The sequence below is a fragment of the Pygoscelis adeliae genome, unplaced genomic scaffold (genome assembly GCF_000699105.1).
Source record: "Pygoscelis adeliae isolate BGI_AS28 unplaced genomic scaffold, ASM69910v1 Scaffold855, whole genome shotgun sequence".
In the NCBI taxonomy this organism is placed as follows: Eukaryota; Metazoa; Chordata; class Aves; order Sphenisciformes; family Spheniscidae; genus Pygoscelis; species Pygoscelis adeliae.
Genome location: NW_008824727.1, coordinates 186,260 through 196,792, shown reverse-complemented (window position 1 = coordinate 196,792; position 10,533 = coordinate 186,260). Strand labels below are relative to the sequence as shown.

At 47.6% G+C, this 10,533-nt stretch overlaps 1 protein-coding gene across 1 annotated transcript; it reads right to left on the bottom strand.

Moving 5' to 3' along the window:
* Positions 1-100: 100 nt before the first annotated feature.
* On the bottom strand, positions 101-8,827 carry HMBS (hydroxymethylbilane synthase). Its single transcript, XM_009323392.1, has 12 exons — positions 8,690-8,827; positions 7,972-8,021; positions 7,821-7,876; positions 6,629-6,706; positions 6,228-6,305; positions 5,034-5,109; positions 4,198-4,311; positions 3,630-3,668; positions 2,393-2,512; positions 2,099-2,152; positions 1,430-1,516; positions 101-1,204 (listed from the first exon to the last, which is right to left on the bottom strand). The coding sequence occupies exons 1-12, from the start codon at positions 8,805-8,807 to the stop codon at positions 1,031-1,033; spliced, it is 1,044 nt and encodes a 347-aa protein (XP_009321667.1). The 5' UTR covers positions 8,808-8,827; the 3' UTR covers positions 101-1,030.
* Between the last annotated feature and the right edge of the window lie 1,706 nt (positions 8,828-10,533).

Sequence of the window (10,533 nt, the reverse complement as noted above, 5' to 3'; positions counted from 1 at the left end):
CGGCGGCCAATCGAGGTACCGGTGAGCAACCGGCCCGCTCGAGTCCAGCTGGAAGAACCGAGGGCCTGAGCCCGTAAAGACTTGCACTCACACTGTGGGGTGCGCATAACTGAACTGTATTCGTCATCTGTTACATTCAGTGGACCTCGCGTAGAGAATAAAGAATGCTTCATTTCCAAAACAGGACCCGGGCAAGGTGCCGTTTCAGCGTTTCTAGAAGGCGCTGTAATACATGAGCCCCGCTGGGAGGATGGCAACCCCGTAGCGAGTGCAAGGAGCCGCGGGAAGAGGAAAGGGCTAGCGGTTGCCAAGAAAGGCGCAACAGCCCAAACTGGGGCTTCCTCTTCAGCTCCCCGTTGCTTGGTTAGTGCAGCTGAATGACCATCCGAGGTTACCCTTGTACACAAGTGTACAAGGGAAACCAGACTGGCTGTCCACTTACCTCCTAATTTATTAGCGGCCAATTGGCAAATTTGCATCTGGTAACTGCAAACTTAATTTCTTACCTTAACTGAGATTTACGATGAACATGGCATCTGTGCTAACTTTACTATGAGGAACCTGGTATTGGGAGCTATAGCGGTCATCCTCTTCAGCATTCCGATGAGGGAACAGGCCCAAGTAATACTAATGACTACTGAAAGTACTTTAGTACTGTCAGCACGGTACAGCGCTTTAGTACCGTCACAGTTGAGCCTCCACTTATAATCTGTAATGAGCACCTTGTTCCTAAATGGAATAGGAGAACACTTACAGATTTTTAATTTTTTTTTAACTTCCTAGCTACAAAAAATGGTTGAAAAAACTTCAGAGAGAGACTTTGCAATTTAGAGAAACACAGAGAAGGATGAAAACCCTGAACAGTGTAAACTAATCAAGTTAGTCAACTTAGTATTTCAAGTTTTTGCGCCCAAACGTCAGATAAGACCGGAGTGAACATTTAAATAAATCCCTTCCTCCAAAGGAGGACGATAGCGTGGCTGCAAAGACTTGCTAGAGTTGTAGCAATCGTGCCAACGACACCGCAGGTTTAGCGGGCATCGTTGAGCTGCCTCGCCACGCTGAGGATATGCTTAGCTCCCTTGCTCAGAAGTAAAGTAGCTAGTTCAACACCAAGGTTCTCTGCAGCTTCCTGGGCCTGACCAGGGACGTTCTTGGCTGTGATGCCAACATGCTGCACATCGTCGTTCGGTCCATCTTCATTCTGCGAACATAAACACCTCAATGTAAGGCAGCGGGAAGGAGTGGGCAATTAATAGTTTAAGCCACATGCGAAACGGGGTAAAATCTGTGGTCTGAGGAGCCTCGAGAACAGTGCGCTGTTCCAGTTTCCAAGGAACCGGACCAAAAGTAATAAACAGATTTCCAGAGGTCTGGTTTTGTCATTCAGCTTCAGGTTTGGATTTTGAACCCGCCGTGGTTCACATACCTGTTGGGGATAATTAACACTGGTCTGCATAGTCTCCTTCAGGCTATCGGATCCATCCAAACTGTAGACTGCTCCTGTCAAATACAACTTGGAAGGACATACAGAAGGGATTAATACCGCATTAACAAACAAAGAGAAAGTCAACTACCCCCTTTTTTAAAAAAAAAAAACACGCAACATACGAAGCCAAGCCTGGAGGGGGAGGCTTTAGCGGTGCAGTGGCATCAGCAAGAATAGCAATACAACACAACTGTAAGAAAAGTAATGCCTGTTGGGGAAGATGTGACTTCCCAAGGAAAAAGCCGAACTTTTTTCTAGCTTCCCCCCTCCTTAATTGCACTCCGTTGTGTAAAAACCCTGATTTCGTGGGGTCAGAAGCGAGACTTTCAGATCTCGGGGCAACACTGCTTTTACAGAAGGGCGGGGGGGTGGAAATCTGGTACTAATATAAGGGCATTTTCTAGAAGACTGAGCTTCAGGAGCCAAACCTGTTCTCATACTCCTGCTTTGGACACAAACCCAGAAGGCTCGAGTCAGGAGCCTATCTGCCCTAATTGGCTACAAAGGTATCTGCTGGAGTTACCTTCAGGGAAGGATCAAGGAACACACACGCACGTGCTGGAATAGGTTTTCAGAAATAATCCCAGATAAATAGAAAGTGCTCCTCACCTGGCCATCTTTCAGCATGGTGTTGACGGCAACAGGGACGCTACATCCACCCTCCTAAAACAGAAAGCAGCTGATGGTGAGGCCTCTACCCGACACGTTCAAAGCAGAGGCCTCTGAAAAGCTTGGACTGCACCCAACCCCGCCTATCGCTCTTCAGGCCCTTCTCAATTCAGAAGTCAATCTCTACTTTGCAGTTTTAGGAAAGCGTAACAGATTTCCCATACTATGGCATCAGGTCAAGTAGCAGAGCAGTATTTACTGCTGCGGGCAGAAGAGCAAGGATGCCGCACCTACCAAATGTTTCATGAAGGCTCTCTCAGCAACGCAGCGTAACACGGTGTCCGCATCATGCAGGGCAGCTACCATATTCAGTATCTCTTGGTCTTTGGCACGAACTTCCACTGCTAAGGCACCCTATAAAAAGAGGAAGAAAAAGGAAACACACAATGTAGTAGTCATAATAATTCCTCAATTTCATGCATCTCTGTGTGCACTCTGCATCGGTCATGAAACGGAACTCAGAGGCTTGGATGCATTTCACTAAGGGAGCAATGTTTAGACGTTTACAGAAACAAATTACAAAACAATTCGCTGGTTGCAGAGACATGCTATAGCAGCTGGTGTAAAGGGAAGATCAGAACTTACTTCAGCCAAGTATTCAAGATCACACTGTCACCTCAAACCATTCTAGAACCTATCTCAGTTATGACTGCATACGTAGAAACGTCCACCCCGACGTCCCTTTGTGATGAGAACACTGGATAAATCCAAGCTTCCCAACCTTTTCTCAAGATGAAGTGCTGAACAAGTAACAATTCGTTGTTGCCAAGACAATTCTTCCCCAAACTGGAAACAAGATTGGGGGCGGGGGGGGATGACACAGGGGACGGATGGGGGGACGGGACGGGGAGGACCTGCACAGTACCTGACTAACACGTGGTCAAAATAACTGTTTGAGACTGAATTTGCAGATTCGTCACTTGCAATCACTAATGCACAGCCAGCTTGGGTTTAGCAAGTTTGATACGCACCGTGCAACACTGCGTAAACTCAGCCACACGGCCAGCACGGGCTGGAATGGTTTGCTTGCCTAGAAACAAGAGCGCTAAGAATGCACTCCAAGGCAGGTGTTTCAGCTCCACCCTACGGGAGTCAGGACAACAGGGCAAAGATACTGCGGCGGCTCTGCACAATTATCCTGGTACAGCGAAACACTGACCCTGCCAGAGCCTGCCCCACATCTGCCGCATCGCCCCAGTGTAGTCGTGCCACACATTACCTTCACCTTTCACTGTTTTTCCATTACTGATGGAAATCAGCCCCCACCACACACCGGGTAACAGAGCTGACTACCGTTCTTCCCACAAGCTGGGCCTAAAACAGCGTTACGGCCAACAAGAGAGATCGATGTAGCAGTTCCTTGGCAACCAACACACGAGAAGTATTTGGCACAATTAACTACTCTGACGCATCGTACTGCTGCCAACTTTCAATACGCGGTATGGCTTAAGATATGAGAGTTGTAACGTACCTGTCCAACGGCATACAGACAATCTTCAGGGCTTAGGAGCTGGAAGAAAGTAAAACCAGGGTTCACTCAAGTTGCACTGTTCAGAATATAGGAAGCGAGAGCCAAATTCTATGCTCACCTCTAACATCGACTGATTTTGTGCCTGATCAAAGAAGCACCACCTCCCCCTTCCCATGCCTCAAAACGTTTCCACCCCTAAAGTGAGATCATGTGCTTTCCTTCACCTGGACTGTAACACACTGTGAATTAGCTATTCAGAAAAATCTTAGTCATGCACGCTGCTGCGTTGCTAGACACGAGTATTGTGAAATGCTGGGAGACGATCAGATTACAAACTGTTACTGCACCACGGAAAGCTGAACAGTATAAATATCTGTGTGAAGAAAACAAAAACAAACAAACAAACAAAAAAACCCAGGAAAAAATCCTCCCTGAAGCACATCAAATCACGAGCTACCGTGGCAATGGATTGAGCAGACCGCATGCTCACCTTTGACAGGACAACTGCAAGGTCTGAAAGGCAAGCAGTTGACCAGAGAACGGTATTTTCTGCTTTGCTGCTCCTCACCTGGCCAATGCGATTCTCCCAGCCCATTCTCTTCAGCCCAGCAGCAGCCAGGATGATGGCACTGAAGTCTTCCTTCTCATCTAGCTTCTTTAAGCGGGTATTTAAATTCCCTCTCTGTAGAAGTGATTAAGCAAGCACAGAAACAGCAGGCAAACAGTCCTATAACCACTTAACATTTGCTTGAGTGCGTTTAAAGAAGGCGCAGAATCCAACAGCCTCCAAATGAGAATCAGAGTACCGTCCCGAAAGAAGTGTTAAATATGGACAACTGTTTCTTTAAATAGCATTTTGCTGAGCATTATGAGCATATTAATTCAAGCACTGACTCTCAAAAAGATATGCATGTCATCATAGTACATTATTAACACCCGACACCAACTCCTTTTGCATAGCAAAGAACTAGGTTACTAGGACCGAAGCAACGGTGCCTTTTACCACTAGTTCAGCGGGCCACATTGGAACTAGTGGCCCAAATCGCATCTGGGATATTGGGAACCAAATCAGCATTTGGCCACACCACTGCGACAGACACACGCTAGGCACCCTTCAAGCAGTTTTTTTGAACATCCCTTAACATAAAATTCATCTGCATCCTGAATTTCAGCTAGGTGAAGGCTGGCCCCTTCTTTACAGCCTCGTGAGAAAGCAGAGGACAGAATGGGCTGCAGTACGCTATACACCCCTCTGAATAGGTTAGCGGAGGGCAGCCTTTGAGGAAGCGGCTTGTTCTTGTAGGTCAGGTGGTATAAATCAGCCTTGATTCTAGATTTCGCATTAAGTTGTATTTTCCTGCTTGCAGCTTTACCCAGCTCCCCCGTTTGGCCAGGAAAGGATACAATATCCCTGAATTCTAACTGAGGGAACTTCTTTTTGAGCTGGGCTGCTCTCCGAAGCGAACTGGTTCCAATCACACTGTGGGGAAAATAAAATCAATGAAATCCAGAATACTCCTATGCTTACCTCCAGCCAGAGAGATGTCAGAACTTTCAAGGAAACAAATGACTTTTTTTTTTTTTTTAATTGAAACGAAGATCGAAGAATTTGCCAGTGATTTATATCGCCTTAGAAGAAAGAAAACCACTTTGTGAGGTTTAGCATAAAGCTGGGCTGAAGCTAGTGGGCAGGCAAGCCACTCCCAAGGAACTGATTTACAGGAGATGCTTCTGGAAGGCAGCCCCTAGCCACCGTCAAGGACTGATGAAACCTCATTTAAAGACGGCAACACTTGTCACAGAAAAGAGACTCGGCTGCCCCGAACTGAACCAGACATAGCCAGACAACTGAAGTTACTAAAATGAAGGGGCTTCATCAATAACAGAAATCCAGTGGGAGGAGAACCTTTGGAAACAGTAGGGTGCATAACCAGGAACCACAGAAAACCACCAGTCTGGACAGTAAGCGTTTCCTTTCTAGAGGTGTATGCTATTCACTTTTCTTGGTACCCTGGAACCCAAACCAGGTGTGATTTTCCTGCTATCCAGATGCGCAGAAGCGCGAGTCTACGTTTGTATCACAGCTAGTTTGTTTCTTTTACATGAACATGCGGGGGGGGGGGGGGGATTTCTTTCTCATAGTTACCTTCATCTGAGTAATTTCACTCAGCTGTCTCATACAAAAGACTCCAATAACCTCTACAAAAAGGCAGGTAAATCAAAATGGAGAAACTGCTTATGCTCCCAGCGGAACCGTAAGAGAATGATGCCAAAAAAACAACAAAGAAATCAGAACCGGCTGGGCGAGAACAAGAGCACGGAGACTGCGACAAGAAAGGGTCTAACTTGAGAAAACATTGCAACGCCAGGGTGGCTCAAGAGATCCAACCTCACTCGGTGTGCAGCACTCCCATGAGACAGCGTTGCTCTTTTCAGCAAGTGGGTTCAGTGTAATGTCTATGGAAAGCTAACGGAAGGCAGTGTAAAAGCACTACAGGATAAAGCAAGGAGCTCACTGACTCGCCGCTGGGAAGTATCAGCCAACTCCTCCCTTTCATTCTTACGCCTGACCATCTTCCCCTTCCTCTCCCCACTCACCTCTTTTCAGGAAGGAGGCTCAGCGTTTTCCCACAGTTTTTGGGATGAAAGACGACAGCGTCAAGTGGGTTTTCCCTTCTGCAAAATAATGCAAGCACAGAATGGCTGACACATCATTTAACAGAAGACCGTTAAGCTTAACAGTTCTGCTATCGGTCCCCAGAGGAACTGCCTCTGGCTCCCAAATACCCCATCATCACTGTAAAAGCAAGAATTTCCAGCAAACCTGCTGGCTACGGAACGCTAGGACAGCTCTAATATTTCCGCTGTTTCAGAGATTAATCAGAGGGTGGTCAAACTTTGAACGCCTAAAAGGACCTAAGCTGCCTTTGCTTTCCTACCACTACCAACACTGTAAAATGCACGTCCCTCAGAGAATCGAGCCTCACGTCCACACTTACTTGCAGACGGCACCGATGGTAAAGCCAGGAGGAAGAGAAGTTGGCAGGTCCTTCAAGGAGTGAACCACGAGGTCAACTCTAAAAATTAGAGGACGGTAATCACTAAACAGATGGTTGAGCTCACGCGGTACCTACCAGAGGCCTGCAGGTCGTCTACAGAAAAGCATCAACACCCACCCTGGGAATTAATTTGGAGAAGAGGGAGGAATTTCAGGATTCTATAGCCAGAATTACTATAGAATTCTAGTGTTACTCCCGAAAAGCCGCTTCACCTTTCTCTGTCCCTCTTTTCCCACCTGTAAAATTAAGACAATGCGTTCCTCCCAGCGGCGATGCAAGACACATTACAACAATCAGGTTGAACGAGGGTAAGACGCTGGAGATGTTCACACGGAGAGACTCATCGTACCAATAGGCAACCAGTACATTGTCTAGTATTACGCTTCAAACCGAAAATAATAGCTAGCCAAAGTAAACGCTATCTGCTTCGCTGCAAGGCCAACGAACATCATTGAAAATGCTTGAGTCTCCAGTATTTTTTCACCGACTTTACTTGAAAATGCAGTAGCACGTGCCTACGCGTCAGAGATGCAGAAGAATATATTTGTTTTTAAACCTACTTTAAACTAAGGCATAAGCACCACCGAAGCCCTCCTCGGGATACTGAAAAAGGGAAAAAGGAGGGGGGGGGGGGGGGGGGAGCACTAATCTCCCTCTCTTCCTCCAGCAGGAGCCTGAACCGAGTCCGCAGAAAGAAGTTACCCGGAAAGCAGCACAACTTGCCCATGCCCAATTCTCCTGCATATTTAGCATGCAAGTATGTTAATAAATGTTAACGTGATAATGCTACATACATTACGCAAGATGTTAACACCACCAAGCAAAGTATTTTTAAAAGAACGTACTTGTAAGCAGGGATTAGATTAGATTACATCCTCTCTGATGCGCGTGTAACGCACAAATCACAGGAGGAAAAAACCTAACTGGGGCAGACCAAGCGACACAACATCCCCACTTCAAAATACGTGGCCTAAGCCCAGGGTAGGGGGGAGAGACAATGACTTCTCAAAGGATTTCTTAGCCAGAGAGGTACCAGAACAGAAGGAACCTAGATCACATATGCAGCAAGCCAAAAGATGTCCACAGAGCATCACGAATGCCAGAGGAGGAAGAGAAAACAATGAGCTCTTACTCATTTCTTTCAAGTGCATTTTCTAGCTCTTTGGTGAAGAGGCTCTTCTCCCCAATCTACACACAAATGGAGGAACGTGAATCACAAAAGAAAAATCTACAAATATGTCATCAAATACAATTCTTGCATAGAGGAAGAGGAGAACCTTTACCTTGGAAAGTGCTGTATCCAGGATCTTGTCTCCGGTCGTTGACATGGCAACTGCTCAGAGAGAGAGCACAAGTTAAACGTGAGGCTTGGTCAGAGCACGTAGGCCTAGACTGGAAATATCAACGTAACACGTAACGAGCAGCACAGCATCACACACTACTGCGTGAACACAGGCTCAAGATAAATACAAGAGCAGCTCACTTCTAGAAATACGCTGCACTCAAGACAAATGAAACTGAGACTTCCTTCACCGTCCTCAAAAACAGAGTAAGGGGAAAGAGGGCAGGCTTTGGGAAGAGCTGACCCAGCGGAAACTGCCACGGTCTTTCTCTAGAGTGCCAGCAAACAGGTACTCAGCAGTTCTGTTCAGCGCAAGGCTGGGCTCCCATTATTCCTGCGCTGTTGAACGCCTCAAGCACCGGACAGGAAAATGTCCCTAATGCATAGTGGGGTGCAGCCGGAGCGACACCAGGTTCTCAAACGGACCAACGTAACACCATCTGCCTGACATACTCAGAGCTTCAATCATCAGGAGCTTATGAAATCCACCTTTCTCCCCTAGAAGAAATCAGCAGCCACACAACCTAACCGAATTCAGACAGCACTCTCAGATAAGCGGGGTCAAATCCTCCTCCTCGTGGCAGCACTCTACACACACCTCTTGCACACAAAGATAAGCGGCTGGCGTCTACCCCAGGGCAGCATCCAAAAAAACTTACCAATCTCAATGCGGAGGTCAGGGTATAGCTCACGGAGCATCTCGACTACGCTGTCGGTCTGAATCCGGGCCAGCTGCAACAAAGCAGAAAGCAAAGCCCTACACAAAGAGCACATCATCCATACAGTAGCTAGAGAGGACTTTGCCATTCTTCGATGGTCAGGCATGCGTGACCGCCACGTTCTCTAAAGCGAAAGCATGAGAAATAAGTAGCCCCAAGTAAAATCACTCGTATGTACAAACTCCTTCAACCACGTGAACTCAGACCACGACCAGAGCATTTCACTGAGGAACTTCTTTTGTCGACTAAGCGGCAGAATAACATCTCCCCACATCCAGTGCCGTTGTGATCCAAGCACTGACGAGGCAAAGCAAATCATTTATCGAGTTAGGAAGAGCGACTAGAGCAGAAGACCGTGTGTCAGGATTCACATGCTCTATGTCCAGCTGTGTTATTATGGTCACGGTCACTAGCCGTCCCCCAGTCAGAAATTCCATTTCTCTACACCACCTCGGCGCCCTTATTCATAGACAGCGTTTACCTACCTAACTTTGAGCTGCTTGGTTTCACCTCTGCGGATTGCGACTGCTGAAAGATGCCCGCTCATCGGCAAGCGGGCAGAAAGGTAAGCAAAACCATCCTCTTGTTGCTCAGCGATGAAAGAACGAGTCATATCGCACGCTGGGTACCCTCTGCTTTTTCTAAAAGTATGAATTTTACCAATACTGCAAGTTTTGGGAGAAGCCAGGGGGATTTCACTGTGCCGCTGGAAAAACCTATAGTTAGCGGCAAACACGAGTTACTTATCCTGTGTAAGATCAGAGCCCTATCCAGAGGTGTTCTATGGACAAAAATAAAAGTAACAGCTTAGGCCTACACGCGCAGCAAGCAACAGATCTTGAAGTAGTAAAGTGCAGGATGAACATTCCCTCGCATGAGAACAGCGGAAGCAAGTGAAATAAAAACAGAATTACGCTAGCAGAGGATAGTTCTACACACGCAAGCAGCAGCAGACTCAAGCAACCGCAGGCGAGCTTCAGCTTTTCTCCCACTGGTGAGCTGCGTAGTCTGGGGCAATTAACTTTGTTCTCAGGACTGTAGTTTCCCTACGTATAAAACGAGTATAAGTAGCTGCTTCCCTTTGTACAGACAGGGCCACAGGAGCCTCAGGTTAGAAAAAGAGGTAATACGCATGCACAGCTACGTCCCTTGCCCTGACATCTATGCGCAGCACCTTCTTGAAAGTACAGAATTCTTCTTGGAACATGCTACCAGAATGAACAAGGTTATCTCAGAACAAAGGCCTGAAGGACATTTATCTCCCTTCGCGAGTCTGCTCCTCCCTGCTGCGACCAGCTGGCAAGAGATACCCACTGTATCTCTGGACTCGTCCCTTCCCTGTCCTTTGTCCGGGATGAAGCCGTTAGTCGTCGGGGTTTTCTTCTGGGTTTTTTTTTTCCCGCCTCCCTAGAAGAGCTGCATAAGCCTTGCAAGTTACCTTGCAAGGTCCACAGCAAGGTCCCCGTTATCCCGGCAGGGCACCCGCACCCTCGCCTGCTGTTACCTCAACAAAGGCAGAGCTATTTAGAACTGACCGCCACCCGGGCTCCAAAGGAAGCGTTTTCAAAACTTACTCTAGGGGTACCAAGAAAGGAGCCAGGACGCGTGAACTCCCCCTCCCACGGGGGTCCCCCACGAGGGAGCTCAGCCCCTCTTTGCCGCCTACAAGCGGGATGAGCCAGCGGCAGCTGCGGTGCCAGACTACGTCCCCGCCGGTTCCCCGCTCGTCGAGTCGTTACTCGAACTCGCTTCCCGGGCCGCGGAACTGCCGGGACCCGGAGGAA